The sequence below is a fragment of the Leptosomus discolor genome, chromosome 16, assembly GCF_034619465.1.
Source record: "Leptosomus discolor isolate bLepDis1 chromosome 16, bLepDis1.hap2, whole genome shotgun sequence".
Taxonomy (NCBI): domain Eukaryota; kingdom Metazoa; phylum Chordata; class Aves; order Leptosomiformes; family Leptosomidae; genus Leptosomus; species Leptosomus discolor.
This window is the reverse complement of record NC_141406.1, coordinates 3,711,193-3,728,818: the sequence shown is the minus strand read 5'-3', so window position 1 is coordinate 3,728,818 and position 17,626 is coordinate 3,711,193. Positions and strand designations below refer to the sequence as shown.

The 17,626-nt window shown below is 65.9% G+C and overlaps 3 protein-coding genes across 4 annotated transcripts; 2 read left to right on the top strand and 1 right to left on the bottom strand.

Moving 5' to 3' along the window:
- The first annotated feature begins 905 nt into the window (after positions 1-905).
- CFAP73 (cilia and flagella associated protein 73) lies at positions 906-3,374 on the top strand. Its single transcript, XM_086474438.1, has 8 exons — positions 906-964; positions 1,394-1,495; positions 1,604-1,745; positions 1,932-2,036; positions 2,104-2,304; positions 2,435-2,656; positions 2,965-3,123; positions 3,228-3,374. Exons 1-8 carry the CDS (start codon positions 906-908, stop codon positions 3,372-3,374), a joined length of 1,137 nt encoding a protein of 378 aa, XP_086330564.1.
- A 462-nt stretch (positions 3,375-3,836) lies between these two features.
- Positions 3,837-10,362, bottom strand: DDX54 (DEAD-box helicase 54). 2 transcript variants are annotated; one of them, XM_086474095.1, is made up of 20 exons: positions 10,321-10,362; positions 9,202-9,334; positions 9,045-9,115; positions 8,781-8,966; positions 8,629-8,678; positions 8,479-8,520; positions 8,145-8,240; positions 7,859-7,980; positions 7,606-7,667; positions 7,320-7,451; positions 6,837-7,047; positions 6,261-6,395; positions 5,725-5,946; positions 5,564-5,637; positions 5,261-5,452; positions 4,952-5,097; positions 4,745-4,858; positions 4,532-4,636; positions 4,206-4,310; positions 3,837-4,099 (listed from the first exon to the last, which is right to left on the bottom strand). In XM_086474095.1, the coding sequence occupies exons 1-20, from the start codon at positions 10,360-10,362 to the stop codon at positions 3,871-3,873; spliced, it is 2,469 nt and encodes an 822-aa protein (XP_086330221.1). In that variant the 3' UTR covers positions 3,837-3,870. The 2 variants fall into 2 exon arrangements, with proteins under 2 accessions (XP_086330221.1, XP_086330220.1); XM_086474094.1 differs by having other exon boundaries at positions 3,837-4,094; positions 4,207-4,310.
- A 108-nt stretch (positions 10,363-10,470) lies between these two features.
- Positions 10,471-11,571, top strand: RITA1 (RBPJ interacting and tubulin associated 1). The gene is made up of 2 exons (XM_086474453.1): positions 10,471-10,706; positions 11,046-11,571. Exons 1-2 carry the CDS (start codon positions 10,471-10,473, stop codon positions 11,569-11,571), a joined length of 762 nt encoding a protein of 253 aa, XP_086330579.1.
- Positions 11,572-17,626: the final 6,055 nt, after the last annotated feature.

The window sequence follows — 17,626 nt, the reverse complement described above, 5'->3', positions numbered from 1 at the left end:
AGGGGCCAGAGCGTGCAGGAGGGGATGGAGGGACCGGGCAAGTCTGAGCACCCTGCTGGGGTAAAGGGAGGGGTTGAAAAGGCACAGGGCGGGGAGCAGGGAAGGATCCGAGTGTGCGCAGGGGGCGAGGGAGGGATTGGCACGTATGGATGGGAATGGCCAAACGGAGCAGGATGGGATCAGGGTGGGTGGAACGGAGGGTGGAGGTGGGTGGAGGGCTCTGAGCGTGCTGGAGGGGGAACAGGAATAAACTGCGTCAGGTGGGGAGTGAAAGAGTGCGTAGGGGGTGATGGAGAAATGAGTGCACGAGGGATCCGAGCGTGTGTGGAGGTTAATGGGGGACGTGAGCACGGACACACGGGGGGATCTGATGGCACATGGGGGAACGGCGGGGACCTGAGGGCACGTGGAGTGGGAAGGGGGCACTCCTGGCCGCGCGGCGCGGAGCAGCGTGTGCCCCGTGGGTGAAGCAGGAGGGTCTGAGCCCTCCGTGGGACGTGGGCAAGAGCAGCGTGAGGTGGAGGAGAGCTGAGGGAGTGGGGGGGGGGGGGCCTGAGTGCTTGGGGGGGCAGTGGTTGGGGTCTGGTAGTGCAGGGTGGTCTCTGGCGGGGCGTGGGGGTTTCTGAGGGGCTGCAGCAGGGTCCCAGGGCTGGGGGGCACTGCAGGGTTAGAGGGCTGCGAGTGGGACCGACGTGCTGGCTGACCCCGAGGGGCCTCGGTGCAGTCTCCGTGCCCGGCTGGCGATGCTCGGAGCCGTGCCAGGAAAATCCCAGGGAGCTGCGGGAGCCTCCGGCTGCCCCTGGCAACAAGTGTTGTGCTGCCGCCATCTCGGCTGCCCTGCGTCCCGGCTGCCTCTCGGCGAGGAGGAGGAGGAGGAGGAGGAGGAGGAGGAGGCACTGGGCGAGATGGCCTTCAGCCTGGAGGAGGATTTGAGCACAGCTGTCCGGGACAAGCTGCGGCTGCTGTGAGTGCGATCCCCCCCCGTCCTCCTCACGGGATGGGCAGCCGCTGGCTGGGGGCGAGCAAGGGCTGGTGGTGGCACGTCCCACGTCCCTGGTGGCCTGTCGGTTTGTGTTCCCATCACCGGGTCCCCAGGGTGCTGCTCCCAGGGTGCGTGTCACTGGGTGGGTGCTGTGTCCCCAGGCACGGGGCTGGGGCACCCGGGGAGGAGGGGGCAGCCTGCTCAGTATCTCCCCCTGCCCCCCCATCCAGAGATGCCAGGACACTTGGATACCCACGTGCCGCCCGACACACCCCCGCGTGGCTTTCACACGGGTTGTCCCCCCCCCGGGAGCAGAGGTCGTGCTGCCACCCTTGCAAACTGGGAGCCACTGAGCCTGTTGCCCCGCTGTGGGCCGGGGGGAGGCAGGGGGATTCCCCCGGGTCTATCCAGAAAGCTGAGGTTGTGCCGGGACTTGTCCTGCCCTGGGATGCTGCCCATGGCGCTGGGGGTCTCCAAGGAGAGGGACGCCGAAGTAGGAGAGCAGGAGGGAGGGTGGGTGAGGGGCCAGCGGGCCAGGCCCCCCCCGCGCTGAGCCCCAGCGGGCAGCGGTGGTCCCTGGGGGGCCCTGGCCATGGCACAGTGGTGGGTGCCCCTGCCCAGGCTCTCTCCACCCGGCCACGAGGAGCTCCGCGGCAGGACGGTGCCGGCGCGGGCTGCAGCCACGCCGCTGCCCTCCATGCGCCTGCTGCGGAAGAGGCAGGAGGTGGCGGAGGTGGAGCGGGCGCTGCAGAGCCAGCGGGAGGTGAGGGCAGCCCCCAGCCCCGCCATGTGCCCCCTCCCCGCGGGCTGCAGCCCTGGCTGCGGGGTGCCATGGGGGGGGGACAAGCAGCCGGCCAGGCATGTCCCCAGCCGTTTACGAGCCGGTGCTTGTCCCCACCTCGGCCATGCCAGCATGGGGCGATGCTCTCAGCACCCGGTGGTCCCGCAGGAGTTGCGGCAGAGGATGGAGCGCCTGGCGCAGCGCCGGCAGCAGCTGGGCCGGAGGGAAGAGCAGCTCCGGGATGTCGTCCTCAAATCTGACGCCTTCCTCAAGGTGCCAGGGCGGGGGCCGGGGCCGGGCTGGCCATCAGGGCCCCGCTGACCCCGTCCCCACGCCGCAGGCTTCGGCGGCGAGGCGGGAGCGGGCGCTGCGGCGGGCGGACGAGGAGCGGGCGCGGGCGGTGGGGCAGGGCGCCGAGGCCTCCCGCCTGCACCAGGAGCTCGAGGAGCTGCTGGAGCGTAGGGAGCGCCTGGCCCGGCGCCTACGGAACCTCCGGGGCTTTGGTGACTACCTGCAGGTCGTGCTGGCCAGGATGGGGCAGGTGAGCGTGTGGGGGTCCCTGTCCTGCGGTGCCACCCTGCACGTCCACAAGCCCCTTGCAGGGGGTCAGCCCTGTCCAGGGCAGCAGCCTCCGCACCCCTGCAGCCTCTCAGCCCCCTCCTGCTGCCCAGTTCCAGGATATCCCAGCCATGCTGGCCCATTTTGGGGCACTGGCAGGGACGCGGGCAACCCTGGCACAACAGGCAGAAGCCAGGCAGGAGCAGCTGGCCCAGAGCCGGGCGCAGCTCCAGCAGTACCAGGAGGAGGCCGGCACCGAGCTCCTCCGCACCGACGACGAGCTGGCCCAGCTCCGCGCACGCCTGGAGGCTGCCCGCCACGACGTGCTCCAGGGGGTAAGGGGGGGACGTGGGGTGCCCAGGGACACCACCCCCCCCCCCCCCCCCCAGGGAGAAGGGCAGCAGTATGGACCCCAAGCATACTGCAGAGGGGAGGTGCCCCACACCGTGGTGGTGGGAAGCCGGGCTGCACCCCCAGGCTGAGCTGGGGGTCCCCATGTGCCCAGAAAGCATCACCAACTGTGCATGGAGGGACATGCAGCCAGGGCTCCTGGGTCCCACTGTCCTGGCCGGGGGGGGGGGGTGCAGGGGACACAGGCCAGTGGCTGGAGGAGCGGGCCAGGGTCTGTCACTCTGTCCCCCAGGAGTCCTGCTGGGCCCACGTCCAGAGCACGGCCACCCAGAAGACCCTGCTGCTGGGGCAGATCAAGCTGGCAGTGCTCAACCTCTTCCAGCTCGCCACCGCGTGGCTGGAGGTCCCCACGGATGTGGCCCTGGAGGACACCGAGGCCCAGCTGGACACGGTCAGCACAGCCCTCTCCCCTGGGCGGTGGGGCTGGGGGGGGGGGCGACATGGGGACCTTCACATCCCCAGATGGCCGTGGCATCAAGATCCTTGTCCCCACAGGTGCTGCTCTGCATGCAGGACCTGGCCGACATCTGTGCCGAGCTGCGCCCCACGCAGCCGGGGCCGTGTCCCCCACGCTGGCCTCTTGCCACCAGCACACACCCACTGCGCCACGGGGGTGCCAGGGTGCCTCTGAGCCAGGACTAGCCCCCAGGGACAACCACCCGCTCCCGGGGCTGGGGAGAGGCTGCCACGTGTGGGGCCCCAGGACCCACCCCGGGGCTGGAGGTCACTCCCCAACAAGTCTGGGGACCCCCACGATGAGAGGTGACATGGATGGCAGCGGCACAGGCACAGCGGGACAGCACTGCATTGGGGCAGGGGCCAGGGCAGAGCCCGACCCCCTGGCGTACACCCCTGCAAGGGGCACCCCAGGCAGCAGGACCTGGAAGGGGGAGCTGGTGCTCACGGTCAGGCCGTTGGTACCTCGGAAGGTGCCTCCTGTCAAAATACACCCGCAGCACCTGCTTGTTCTGACTGTGCCTGGGGGTGGCCCGAGGCGGGAGGAATTCCCTCCCCGGCATTGTAGCAAGGACAAAGAGGAGTCAGGATGCAAAACCAACCAAGGATTTAATGTCTCCTTCCGCGGTACCCAGCCCAGGCGTGGGGGGAAGCTGCTGGGGCACAGCCCCCCCCCGCTGCCCTACACCTTCTTCCGCAGCTTGCCCTTCTTGGCAGCCCCCACCCGGCGCCCGAAGGCCATCTGCCGCAGCTCCTGCACCCGCTGCCGGTTCCTGGCCTTCAGGCGCTTCAGCCCGCCGCTCTGCAGGAAGCGCTGCTTGGCCGCCTTCTTGCGCTGCTTCAGGATCTGCTGCTTGTTCTTCAGCTCCGAGCGCACCCTGCCCTGGGCCGGGGGCTGCCCGGGCCCTGCGGGGGGCGGGACACACACACATCCAAGCTCAGCTCGGAGGCCAGAGCGCCGTGTCGGGGGGGGGGACACACACGATGTGGGGCTCCATCGCTTCCCCCAGGTACTCACCGTGCCCGCGCCTGTGTTTCCCTCTGAACTGCTCCCTGCTGCGGTTGCCTTCCTCATCCTCATCCCTCTCGTCAACCTTGTATTTCTGCTTCCACTTTTCATAGCTAGGCCAGGGCGGGTTAAGGGAAGGGGTGGTGACTCCCCATCGCTCAGCCCACCACGGTGTCCGACCAGCCTCCCTCCCCAGGCCACTGCTCCAGCGTGGGACGGATCCCCGGGAGCAGGGCACAATGCCGGACGGCTGCCAGCGGGTCCAGCCCCGCTCCCCACCGCCCCCAGCCCCCGCCACAGCACCAGCAGGCAGCAGCGCCCACGGGCAGGATACAGGTTGTTCTTGTAGGAGCTGCTGATGTAGCGCCCGCTCTCCGTCCGCACCTTCTTCTTGTCCTCCTGGCCCGTCTGCCCCACAAACCGCTTCTTCTTGCGGTCCCTGTGAGAGAGGGAAGGACGGTGGGACCGGGCGGTGGGGACCCCCAGCCCCAATTCCTTCCCCCCAGCCCCAATTCCTCCGCCCAGCCCACGGGCAGGCCCCACTCACCACTTCAGCAGCTGCTTGCTCTTGTTGAGGTTGTGGTTTTCATCCCCCATGAGATCCAGGACGGCTCCGGCCGCCTGCTGCTCGAAGGGGCTGCCCTCACCGCCCACGCTCAGCCTGCAAAGGGCGGGCGATGAGAGCAGCCCCCCGCCCCCCCCCCCCCCGGCACAGGGTGGGACAGGACGGCAACAGGAGCCCTCCCGGACTCACCCCCTCTCGCTCTCGAAGTCCTTGGGCCGGTACGGGATGTAGAAGTCCTCATCCCGCTGCGCCGGCTGCTGCGGTTTTTTCCTGGCACCGTCTTGTCCTCCTCGGCCCCGTTTCCGCTTCTGGCCCACCACGGTGGAGAACACGCCCTGGAAAGGGACGGTGGTGGCGTTGGAGGAGCCACGTCCAGTCACTGCACGGGCTCTCGAGTCCTGGCACAGCCCAGGAGCCCTGGTGCCGCCAGCGCTCGGCCACGGCCGCCTCGCAGCAGCTCCCACAGCCACGGCAAACCTCCCGTTCCTGCCCCGTTACCTGGAGGTCTTCCTCTTCTCCTTCCTCGGGTCCAGGGGGGGCCGGGCACAGCCCCTGCCCTTGGAGAGCTGCCGCCCGCTTCTCCTGCTGCCCGCGCTGGTACTTCTCGATGAGGGCATGGTCGTGGCGCCGCTTCGACCGCATCACGGTGCTGGCCAGCGTGCGGGACGTGGCGTTGATCTCGAAGATGGTCTGCGCCAGGGGCGGGAGCGCGAGCCCCGGTGAGCGGCACCGCCGGCCGCACGGACCTTCCCTCCCACCCCAACCCAGGCGCCTCGTGCCCGAGGACGGGTCTCAACTCACCGCCTTGGACTTGTAGGTTTTAATGCTGTCCACGAGCTTCAGCCTCTCCAGCTCGGTGTCTTCGAAGCGAGTGCCTGGGGAGAGGGGCACGGAGAGGGGCGCGGATTAGCTCCTTGGCGAGGGGAACGGGGTCCCCTCCCTCGGTGTCCCCCGGCGCTCACTGAAGAGCGGGTGGATGCCCAGCTGGGACACGTCCAGGTCCTTTGCCCTCTTGATGGACTCGGGCGAGGGGCCGGGCCGGGAGCGCAGGTACTGCTTGTGGGCGTTGTCGGCGACGCGGCGCAGGCTCCGCAGCTCCAGCGAGCCCTCGTGGTCCGTCAGCAGCAGGCACTCCTCGTCGTCCACCAGGCTCTGGGGGACGCGGCCCAGGACCCCGCCGGCATCTGCAGCCCAGGGGACACGGCGTCACCTCGCTGGCACCCACCCTGGGATTGCTGCAGCGGGCACGGCAGCAACCCGGGATTCAACAGAGCGGAGCTAACGGCCACGGGGAGCTGGGGGGGAAATCAGCATCCCCGACACGTGGGGTGTGTCAGAGCCCCCAGCACCCCATTTTGCCCAGCTGCACCCCAGTAATGAGAGCGTATCACCCCTCTGCACAAGACCACAAACTCCAGTCCTGGCCAAGGACAAAACCGCGGTGGCCACGGGGCCTGTGTCCCAGCTTGGACACGGCCTGCGACCAGGCCTGCCTCACCAGCGGGCATCTCCTGGGCACCGGCGAGGACGAGCGGGCGCCCGAGGAAGAGGTGGAGGTCAAAGACGTAGGGCATCTCGTCCGGAGCCACCAGCGAGTAGGCAGTGCCGCTCCGGCCAGCTCGGGCCACGCGACCTGGCAAGGGGAGGAGGAGAGTGGGAAACCAGACCCGGCCCAGCCTGCCCAGACCCGGGCTGGGACCCACTGGTGCGCCTGGGAGACAACGCACGTGACATTTACTGGGTGGGCACGGCTGGCAAGGGGCTGTGGGTCACTGGGGAAGGGGGCAGTGGGGAGCCCACCACGGTGCTATCTGAAAGGGAAGGCACCAGTCCGGCCCCCAAGGGCCCCCACAGTCCGGCTGGGAAATCAGGGACATTCCTGCCCCTGCTTTGTCCCCAGCCTGTCTCCTCGTGTCACAACGCGGTGGCGTCCTGCCCCAAAGATACCACCACCAAATCGGGGGCACCAGTGCCAGCCCAGCAGGGCACAGGGACGGGAAAAACAAGGGACAAGGGACAACCCGCTCACACCCTCCCTGTCACCCTGAGGGACCCGCGGGGCGCCGGCACCCACCGACGCGATGCAGGAAGAGCTTGGCCTTGGCGGGGAAGCTGTAGTTGATGACGTTGTCCAGCATGGGGATGTCGAGCCCGCGGGCGGCCACGTCGGTGACCAGCAGCACCGGGCACTTGCCCTGGGCGAACTTGGCGATGTTGATCTTGCGGGCGGTCTGGTCCAGCGAGCTGTAGATGTGCGTGCAGCGGATGCCCTGGGCCGTCAGCAGCTGGGGAGGGAGGGAAAAGGGATCAGATTCCACCTGGGCATGCACCCACAGCCAAGGGGCAGGGGGCCGGTGCCCACTGGACCCTCAAATCCCACTGCGTTCCCCTCCTCTCTCCAAGGTGGATGCAGCACCTCCACGATCGCATCTGCTGGGATTTCTCCTTCAACCCAGTGAAATGCAGGCAGAGACTCCAGCAGAGACAGATCCCAGGCAACCCCAGCAGCCTGCCCTTTAACAGGGCTCCATGCTGGCCACCCCCAAATGCCACTTGCCTCCTTGAGATACTCTGTGTGGTGCTTGGTGGCCACGAAGATGACCGTCTGGTCCTGGGGCTTCACCACGCTCCGCAGCAGGTGGAGCAGCACGGCAGGTTTGTCGTCCCCGCGCACGTGGAAGAAAGCCAGCTGCAAAGGGAGGGCAGAGCTCAGCCCCTCGGCGCCCCCACGCCAGGCACCGCTACCCCTCGTCCCCTCCTCACGAGCCTGGAGCCACTGCAGGGTGGCTTGCCGGGGCTGAGGGGGTGCAAAGCCAGGCCCGAGCACCCCCGGCCCCTCTCACCTTGAGCTGCTCGCTGAGCTTGGACTCCACATCCAGCCGGATCAGCATCGGCTCGGTGAGACCTGGGGGACGTGTCACATGTGGGACGTGCCACTGCGACCGGCCCCACCCCTCGGCCCGGGGACACCCGCTTGGCCCAGCATGACTCCAGCTCTGTTTCGCTAGCCCCGGTCCCAGCCCAGCTGTGGCACCGTGCCGTGTCCCCGTCCCCAGGCTCCCCCAGGTCCAGCCCCCCCGCCCCGACGCTCCTCACCGGCCCGGGCAAACTCGACGAGCAGCTTGGGCAGCGTGGCGGAGAAGAGGACGGTCTGGTGGCAGTCCGGGAGGCGGGCGATGATCTCCTGGAGCTGCTCGGCGAAGCCCATCTCGAAGAGCCTGCAGGGGCGCGGACACGGGACGTGGCAGCGCCTGTTCGGTCCCTCCGTGCCCAGCCCTGCCACCCCCCCAGGGCCCCGAACTCCCACCATCGCTCACCCCACACGCAGGGGACACTGCCAGTCCCGGAGACCCCCCGGCAACCCCCCCTGCCCCCCGCTGACCTGTCGGCCTCGTCGAACACCACGTACTCCACCGTGTGCAGCTTCAGCTTCATCTCCACTGCCACGTGCACCAGGCGCCCGGGGGTGGCGATGATTCTGCAGGGACAGAGCTGGTGACAGGACCGGGGAGGGGGGACGGGGTCCCAAATCCAACCCGATAGAGACCCCCTTGTCCCCCACGGCGAGCACGGGAAGATGCTCCAAGGGCACACCAGGGCACATCCATGGGGCACACGGGCTGTAAACACCAGCGATGTCCCCGGGGGGGGGGGGGGCGGGTGGCTCTCGGGGGGGCCATTTCCCCACCAGGTCGCCTCCCCACGCCCCCACTCACATGTCAGGGTTCTCGTGCAGGGCAGCGAACTGGTCCTCCATCCTGCAAGAATGGGGAGAGGCTGGATGGCACAGGGCAGCTCAGCCCCTCGACAGGTTTTGGGGAGGCTTTAGGGACGCGGGGACCAGCGGGGACACGGGGACAGCTTACTTGTCTCCTCCCAGGATCAGAGCTGTCCTCAAGCCTGTGAATTTGCCCAGCTGCAAGGGGAGAAAGAAACATGTCGGGGCGGGGTGTTAAAGCCAAACCCCTCGTCCCCACTCGCCCCCACTGTCCCCATACGCCCCCGTTGTCCCCTGTACCTCCTTGGTGAACTTCAGGGTCTGCAGGGCCAGCTCGCGGGTGGGCGAGAGGACGAGGGCGCGCGCCCCGGCCTGGCTGGGCGCCTTCAGCCGCTCGAACATGGGGACGAGGAAGCAGGCCGTCTTCCCGCTGCCCGTCCGCGCCATCGCCACCACGTCGCGGCCGCGCAGGATGGCGGGGATGCTCTGCAAGGCACCGCCCCGCCGTCACCGTCCCCGTCCCACCGCCCCGGGATGGCGGGTCCCGCCGCCCCCTGCGCTCACCTTCCTCTGGATGGGGGTGGGCACCTTGTAGCCCTTCTTCATGATGCCCTTGAAGACGGGGTAGCTGAGGCCTGCGGGGACGGGGACAGGTGAAGGGGTGCGGGCAGAGGGGGACGGTCCCCAACCCGGGGACGGCTGCCCCCTGCCCCGCACACACCCATGGACTGGAATCCCCCGGATTTCTTCTTCTTCTGGTTCTGGGCCCGCACCAGGGCCCGCGTGTCCGGCTCGGCGTCGGCGCCATCGTCCTCCTCGGCGGCGGGGAAGGCGGGCAGCGGGGGCGCGGGGACCTGGGGACAGCGGGGGGACACGGCTGCGGCCTGGCAGGCGGGGACACCGCTACTGGGGACACCGGTGCTGGCCACATCGGCACTGGGGATGTTGCGAGTGGTGGCAGTGGTACTGGGGACACTGGCACTAGGAAAACCACTACTGGGGACACTGGCACTGGGCACACCAGCACTGGTGATGACAGTACTGGGGACACTAGCACTAGGGACATCGCTGCTGGGGACACTGACATGGGGCACACCAGTACTGGGCACACTAGCACTGGGGACACCAGTACTGGGCACACTGCTATTGGGGACACTGGTACTGGGCACACCAGCACTGGTGACAACAGTACTGGAGACATTAGCACTAGGGACATCGCTGCTGGGGACACTGGCACGGGGCACACCAGTACTGGGCACACTGCTACTGGGGACACTGGTACTGGGCACACCAGCACTGGTGACAACAGTACTGGGGACATTAGCACTAGGGACATTGCTGCTGGGGACACTGGCACGGGGCACACCAGTACTGGGCACACTGGCACTGGGGACACCAGTACCGGGCACACCGCTACTGGGGACACTGGCACTTCGCATGCCAGTACTGTGGACACAGGTATTGGGCGCACTGATACTGGGGACACTGGCACTGGGCACAGCGGCACTGGGGACAGTGGCCCTTGGGGACAATGGCACATAGGGACTGGGAACACTGGTTTTGGGGACAGCAGCACACAGGGACTGGTGACACCAGCACTGGGAACGCTGGCACACGGGGGGCTGGGGAGAGCGGAACCAGGCACCGCAGCACACGGGGACTGGGGATACTGGTACGGGGGACATCAGCACCGGGGACACGGGGATCGAGGATACCGGCACCGGGCACCCCGGCACCGGGGACATCGGCACCGGCCGCACCGGCCCCGGGCACAGCGGAACGGGGTGCACAGGGGACGCCGCCCTCCAGACCCTCCCGCTCCCGCCCCCCCCGCCCCTACCGGCGCTCCCCGGGGCTGGCGGCGTGCGCGCTGCGGCGCCATGTCGGTAGCGGCGGAGGCGGAAACACGCGCGGGTGGGCGGGGCCGGAAGGGGCGGTCCCGGCGCCATACCCCGCCCCGCCCCCCTGCCGCCACGGGCGGCGCGCGGCCATGCGGGCGGCGGGGCCGGTGCCGGTCCCGGGCGGCGGCTCCGCTCCCGCTCCCGCTCCGCGGCTGCCGCGGGGGGGCCGGGGCGTCCGCCGGGCGCGACCGTCCTTCGTGGACGAGTCGCTCTTCGGCCGCCCCGCGGGGGCCCGCCCGCCGCCGCCCGCCTTCGCGCCTCCCTGGGCAGCGGCGGTGGCGGCTCCCGGTGGCGGCGGCAGCCCCCGGCCGAGGAGTAAGTGCAGGTGAGCGGCACCCCGCCCGCCCTTCTCGGCCCGGCCCGCTGCCTCCCGGGTTTTGGGGGCTCTCTAAGCGTCGGTGGTCCCGGGGTGCCCTACGGTGCCGGCCCGGGACCTCCCCCCCCCCCCCCGCCGTGGTCCTCCGTAGCCCGGGCCGGCGGGGCTGGGCTGGGCCCGGGTGGCCCTTGGGAGGGTCTGGGGCGATGCTCAACACACCCCCTCCGTGAGCCCCCCCCCCCCCCTCCGTGAGCCCCCCCCCCCGCCTCCACGCAGCGGCCGGGTCTCGGTGCTGCCGCTGCCCGCTGTAACGACCCCGCGGTTTTCCCTCCTGGCTGCCCGGTGAAGGCTGAGGAGTCACGCCCCGTCCTTCTGCGACGAGACCCTGTTCGGTGCCAAGGCCGAGGCTCCGGCCTGGGCAGCTCCTTGGATGAGGAAGGAAGATGTCGCCAAGCTCCATCCGCTGCTCTGGAGCCCTCCGCCCGCTCCCCGAAACCAGCCCGGCCTTACCCCCCGCTCCAGCGAGACGCCCCTGAGAGCCGTCCACCCGCCGGCCTCCGTGTCTCCGGCCACAGCGGGCTCCGAGGTGGGCCGTGAGGGCAAGTCCTGCGTCTGGAAGCGTCCCGCGAGCCATCCTGGCTCCGGCAGAGGACGTTCCCAGTCCCTTGGCCGGCTCCACGCCCCCTCGGACGGGCTGCGCCCGGCTTCAGACAACCTCAGGACAGAAAGGTGTAAAAACCAGAGCCCTCCGACAGCCCCTGCAACCCCCCGAGGCCCTCTTGTGAGGGGTCGGTCGAAAAGCGCGTCCAGACCTCCTTTGGCCAGGACCTCCAAGGCGGTGGGGGGCTGCCAAGCCAGGCCTCCCTGGAAGTGAAGCCAGATGCTCCTCTGGACCTAACTGCAGGCTTGACCGACCCGAGGTGGGGCCTGACCTCCTGGTGAGTGAGTCCGAGGGGAGCCTGGGACCTCTCGTGGCTACGACCGAAGGATGGGGATGCTGCTCCGCGTGGGAGGATGAGCTGGGAACCGAGGGCGGCCGCAGCACCGGAGCGGGATGGCCTTGGTGGTCACGGCAGCTTCTGTGGAGTGTCCGGTGGTCGTCGGGTGAGGTGCGGTAAGGAGTCAGGTTCCTGCTGTTCCTTCCCACCCGGGAAGTTGGAGCAGCAGCGGGCAGGGCTGCCCGCAGCATCGGTCACGGGCCCGTCCCGGAGAAGGACCAGGCACAGGTACACCTACAGCGTGGCTCGGGGCGGGGGGACACAGGCAGGCCCTGAGCTCGGGTGGAGCTCCCAGAGCAGGGAGCAGAGGGTGCCACCAGGGTGGAGGTCCCAGACAAGGTTGGCCAGGGCAGTTAAGGTCTGAGGGCCACGATGGGGACCTCCAGTGAGCAGCTCTGGGGGGAGGAGTCCTGCTTCATCGTGTACAACCACAGGGTCGCTTGGGGTCGACAGGACTGCAGGAGGTCTCTAGCCCCACCTCCTGCTCAAGGCAGGTGAGCTGTGGGCTCAGGCAGGGCTGCTCAGGGCTTTATCCAGTCGGGTGGTGGAAACCCTCCAGGACAGAGGCTGCACGACGTCTCTGGACCCCCCCTCCCCCTGCTCCACCGTCCTCGGGGTGGAAAGTTTCCCTTTATATCCAGTCTGAGCCTTTCTTGTTTCAGTGTGTGTCTGTTGTCTCCTTCTGCTCTGCCCCTGAGCACAGAGTTTGGTTTAATTCTCATGGTCACCTCCTCTTTGCAGGTACGGGGAGGCTGCTCTGAGGCCCCCGCCGCCCCCCCCCCCCGAACCTTCCCTTCTCCAGGCTGAACGAGCCCCATTCCCTCAGCCTCTGCGCGGCAGGACGTGTGCTCCAGCCCTGGCAGTCTCTCTGCTGGCCTTGCTCCATCTCATCCACGCTTTAACGGTCTCCTTCGGCAAGGAAGGGTGAGCGGAGAGGTGAGGAGCGGCGTTGCCCTGTGTCCTGCTGGTGGTGGGATGCCCCCGAGGTGGATGGGGTTTGTGCCAGAGAAGGATCTCCCGGGGGGATTTCAGCAGCTCCTGATGATGAGGAACGTGCTGGGTGATCCCATGGTTTGAGCTGAGGGTTGGGAGGTGCCGTCGCGGCAATCCGCGCTCCTCACCCAATAAAGGATCCAAGGCAAATCCGCTGGGGCCTCGTGTGTGGTCCGTGGGATGCTGCTGTGGGACCTGGGGACAGGCAGTGTCTCCAAAGACTGAGCAAGGCAGCTCCTCCGTTTCCATCCCTGAGGTGGGAAAGAGCAACTCGGCCCCTAGGAATGCAGGTAGGGAGGCTGATAAAGGACGCTGGGCCGGGTGACTTGGGGTTTGCAGCCGGTGTCACTGCTCCCCTGGGAAGGGAGGCTGCAGTGACGAGCCGCTGAGGTCAGGGAATGCAGGGGAGTCGCTGGGAGTTCGGTAACTCCTCCTCAGCAAAGGGAAATGTTCTCTGATTCACCCAAGGACAAACCGAGCCGGGTTAAGGGCATCATTTTGCCCCCAGAAATGATTTTATTGCCACTTTGAGCCGCAGCAGGACTGGGCCTTGGCCCGCTCCAGCACATAAAGGGCGCTGAAGCTGGGAAGACTGCGCTCCTGGCCCAGTCCTGTTGGCAAGAAAGGTTATCCTTGCTTTTGAAACAGAGCTCAACCTAAAATGGTGAGACGTGTCGTTGTGCCACTGCTCCCATGTCCTCTGTCTGTGACAGCCAGCCCTGGCAGGCTGGGGCCTTAGTGCAAGTGCTAGCTCAGTGAGTGCTTGTAATCTGGGAGAGCTGAGCCCCAGGGGGGCAAGCGGCCTTGCTGGGAGGACAGAATGGAGGACAGAGGATGGATTTGGTGCTTATTTCTTGGCCTTCTTGCCCTCTCCCTTTTTCTTCATCTTCAACGTGAGGAGTGTCTGGAATAAGCAGCTTTTCTGGATGCAGGAGGCAGCACAGGTCATGGCCGTCTCCCTCACGTCCCGCTCGTTCTCGTGCCACATTCAGCGCTCCTCCTCAGCCCAGGACCAGTAGGTAAGCACGGAGTGTTTCTTCTTCGAGGCCAAACCCTTTCCTTGGTGCAGGCAGCACAAAGGGCCTCTCTCAGCCTGGCAAGGCAGCAGACACCAGTTACTGCAAGCTTGAGGGCCCTCAGCAGGTTTTCCCTGCACGCCCCTTTGGAACGATCCTTTTCCCTATCCCCAATCTGGGTAGAATTGTCCTCGGCTGCTGAACTGAGCCTTCCCCAAGGGCCCAAAACAAACAAACAAAAAAAAAAAAGGAGATGTGCCTGGTGGGACTTTTCAAGAGATGCCAGGTCCAAATACCTCCGTGCTCCTTTGGACCTTCCCCCTGCAGCTTCCCTGCCTCGCGGGCGGCCTCCATCCTCTGACGGGAGCCCTGGGCGAGTCCCTTGGCCACGGAGCTGAAGAAAAGGCCACGTCGGTGCGGTTGGGAGGGGGCTGGGGCTGAGCAGCAGGTTACATCAGCGGGGCTGTAACCCAGGTAGTGCCCTGGGAGCTGTTGGGAGAGCCCGGCCGTGCCTGCCCGCGGGCAGCCCGGGGCCAGGGGAGCGCTGGTGGCACCCGGCGGCGGGTTATTCCTTGCCCAACGCACTAGTGAGCCACGAGGAGGAGGAGGGTGAGGGGAGCCGGCAGTTCTGGGGCTCAGTATAGCAAGAATAACGTGATGTTATCAAAACGCTGAGGAGGTGAGGATCCTTACGAATAGCATCGGGCTGTCGGGCCCCTGCCTACCCTTGGCATTGCGGCAGGCCAGCAGCTTCGCTCCGCTTGGGTAGAAACCGTGGGGACGTGAAAGCGATTGGGGTTTTCTCAGAGGAGACGCTGGGGGTGAACCTGAGCCTGTTCAGCTTAATTTGGCTGTCGGCGCAGTGACCTGCAAGCTGTTAACGCCTGCAGTGGGCTGGGAGAGAAACCGAAGCGTGATTTGGACACTAGATGGAGACAAGAGGGTTAAGGATCGACAGGGAAAGTGAGAGCCCTGTTCCCTAGCAGCAGGTGGGCGAGTCAGAGCCAGTTGAGGCGAGTCATCAGCAAACTGGGGTAACTGCACCAAAATCTAAGCTGCTGAACCCAAAAGCAGGACACAAAGCGCCGTGCTGGAGTACTTGGAAGATGAAGCGTCTTGAAGTGGAGAGATTTTGTCTGACAAACAAGTTGACAGTGACTTGTATGGCCAGGGGTGGCCAGTTTAACCCCACTGCTGTGTTCAGGCTCTGAGGAATCCACAGGGGAAACTAGAGACCATCGCATCAGCCGCACGCTTTCTTGTCCCACGCTGGCCCAGGGTGGCCCCGAGGGCTTCCAGGCCGTCAGGAGTTCAGAACTGGCACTTCCTCGCTATTTGCACCACAAAGACAACGCTGGTGAAAACGTAAATGGGTATAAATGGGTTGCTTGGATTTCATGCTGCAGCTCTGACTCGCTTTGGATGCCTTTACCGCTGCTCTGTCCTCCCCTTGTTCTGCCCAGAGCTGCGTGAGCGCAAAAGGTGCTCGCTGCCTCGCTGCTGTGGGCTGCCCTGCCTGCGTGAGGCTGCTCCTCGTGTGGAGCAAACGCCAAGTGTGAATAAAATGAGGCGGGGGAGATGTTCCGTTGTTTCCTGGCTCCAGAGGCACCCTGTCCAGCATCCCTGGTGCTCGGCTCAGGTGAGGGGTGTTGCTGCAGAGGCCTGAATCACAGCTGGGACTCCTGCCTGCGGCTGCTCTTACGTCTCGCTTTTCTGTCTGCTCAGCGCTGCGATAAACCACACGCTCTCCACCTTTGACTCCTCATCTTGTGCCTCTCAGCAAGGTACCAGCCAATCTGGGAGCTGCTTAGCTTTCAAAATCAGCTGCGCCCGGCCCTGGGGGCTACAAACCACTATCAAAGGTGGTTTTATGTGGGAGCAGGGTTATGCTTGCTCTGCTCAGCCCCTACCCGCTCCCTTGTTTTTCAACACACGCCTCGCCCAGCCCGTGGTAGCCTCGTTGCTCTGCGTTCTGGCTAACGTGCAGCCTCTCCGGGCTGGCACAGCGCCTTGCAGAGGAGGTTTCGGAGCTGAGTCAGTGGATGGGGAGGAAAGGCGGTCCTGGGCGTGAGCTGCTTGCTTGGTGGTTGCAACTGGGTTGCAGGTGCCCTCTGAAAACCAGCAGATGCATCCTGACCTGGGCAGCAGCCTGACCCAACGGCACGGCGGCAGGTTTCGGCTCCTCCTGCAGTACCTTGCCGAGAGCCAGCGCTGATTCTCTGCTCCGGTGTGATTCTGTGCTCCGGTGGAAGTGTGTCGAGTTGTGTCCTTAGGTCCTGCAGTAGCTTAGGACGCTCGTTCGGGGCAGCCTGCGGCTCCCGTTCCTGCTGTTTCACCGCTTCCCGCTCGGGCTGCGGGTCTTGGAAGTCTTTTGGCCAGCTCTCGCAAGCTGTTTCTGAGCTCTCTCATCACGTTGTCCTCCTTGAAAAGCCAGACCTGGAGGATGACACAAAGCAAGGAATGCCATTGAGAAGGGGAGGGCACGGTGAGGCATCAGGTGGGCAGAAGAAAGGCTCATTTGCAAAGATGGTGCTAGTTTAAGACTGGACACCTCTGCTGTGGCAGATGGGGATGCTCCAGCTGGACAGAGGCCTTACCTAACCATTCCTAACACTGACAGGGGCGAAAGGGACCAGAGCCACAGAACAGAGCCTGGTGGCTTCATCCGGCTGGGTTATGCTCAGAGGGACTGTCCTGGTGAAGCCAAGAAAACTCGGTAACAACTCAGTGTTATCCAGCAGGGATTCTTTATTGCGGCACCAGGCAGCCTGGGGGATGGCTCTTTCCATCCGTGCGCACCCAAGCGTTCGGATTCTTGCCTTGTATTTACAGCTTTCATGTTTATTCATTACATTTCTGAGAAAAGGTTGGGTTATTTTAATTATTTCCAGGAATTCATTAATGTAAGTTCCTCCCATAGTCCCGCCTCAGTCTGCCCAAGTTACGCCTCTGTCGGGGGTCCTTGGTGGTCGTTGGGGATGAAGGTCCGAGTCTTCCTCAGGGTTGAACTTTTGAACTTGTCCTGTGGCTCATGCCCTGTACCAGCCTGGGTCTTTTCCAGTTCACAGAACCAGCTCTTGCTCACTGCCCTCCCTGTCTCTCCTGCTCAGTCCTGTGTGTTCCTTGAGCCCCCCAGTCTGACTGGAGGATTCCACCTGCTGTCCTTCGCTTGGCGGATTCTGCTTCATTCTTATCTTTGAAGTGTTGGTTAGTCGGCAATGGAGATAGGCATAAGGGTTGGTACAAATCAGCCTCCCTCCCTGTCTCTAAAGGCTGGTCAGCAGTTCTTTTCTAAAAGCCAGTTTTCTAAAGGCTAGTTAGCCATTCTTCATTACACCGGGGACCCGGCTCAGCGGGCTGCCTGTGAGAGCAACGGAGCGGATTGATTCATTACACACCGGGCCGCTCGCTTCCAGCTGGAGGAGCCTCGCCTCGACAGAGACGGACGTGGTCCCGGGGTCTTGACAGCGTCGTGCTTCTCTTGCTGGGGCCCTCGGCCCTTCACTTGCTGTACCCGCTGCTTCCTGGGGCCGGGCGGGGCTGCCTTCCCTCAGGGCCCGGCTCTTCCCTGCGGCCACCGACGCCCCCGCAGCGGGCCCTGGGAACACAAACGTCTCCTCCTGGAGGCGAGGCCGGGGGCAACGGCGCGGCCCAGCCCAGGGGTGTGGGGGCCGGGGGGGCCCCGGGCCGGGGGCTCCCCTCGGGGTAGGCCCCGGCGCTCCCGCCCGCGTTCCGTCGTTGCTAGGTGACCGCTCCGCTCACCTCTGACCCCAAGGGCGGGGCCTCAACACAGCCAATGCCAACCCGCGCTCCGCTCCCCGAGAGCCCGCCCCTTCCTTTCCCGTGATTGAGGCGTGATGTTATTAGCCCAACATCACGTCGGACCAATCAGCATCCTCGCCTGGCCGGAGAGGCAGCGCCG

Excerpts from the sequence above, each read along its gene's own strand:
- CFAP73 (XM_086474438.1), top strand. The coding sequence starts at position 906 with ATGGCCTTCAGCCTGGAGGAGGATTTGAGCACAGCTGTCCGGGACAAG. Across the intron at positions 1,746-1,931 it reads CGCTGCAGAGCCAGCGGGAG|GAGTTGCGGCAGAGGATGGA; the intron begins GTGAGGGCAGCC and ends GTGGTCCCGCAG. Across the intron at positions 2,657-2,964 it reads GCCACGACGTGCTCCAGGGG|GAGTCCTGCTGGGCCCACGT; the intron begins GTAAGGGGGGGA and ends TCTGTCCCCCAG.
- DDX54 (XM_086474095.1), bottom strand. The coding sequence starts at position 10,362 with ATGGCGCCGCAGCGCGCACGCCGCCAGCCCCGGGGAGCGCCG. Across the intron at positions 8,679-8,780 it reads CCCTGAAGTTCACCAAGGAG|CTGGGCAAATTCACAGGCTT; the intron begins GTACAGGGGACA and ends CTCCCCTTGCAG. Across the intron at positions 5,098-5,260 it reads GAGAAGAGGAAGACCTCCAG|GGCGTGTTCTCCACCGTGGT; the intron begins GTAACGGGGCAG and ends GTCCCTTTCCAG.
- RITA1 (XM_086474453.1), top strand. The coding sequence starts at position 10,471 with ATGCGGGCGGCGGGGCCGGTGCCGGTCCCGGGCGGCGGCTCCGCTCCC. Across the intron at positions 10,707-11,045 it reads CGGCCGAGGAGTAAGTGCAG|GCTGAGGAGTCACGCCCCGT; the intron begins GTGAGCGGCACC and ends TGCCCGGTGAAG.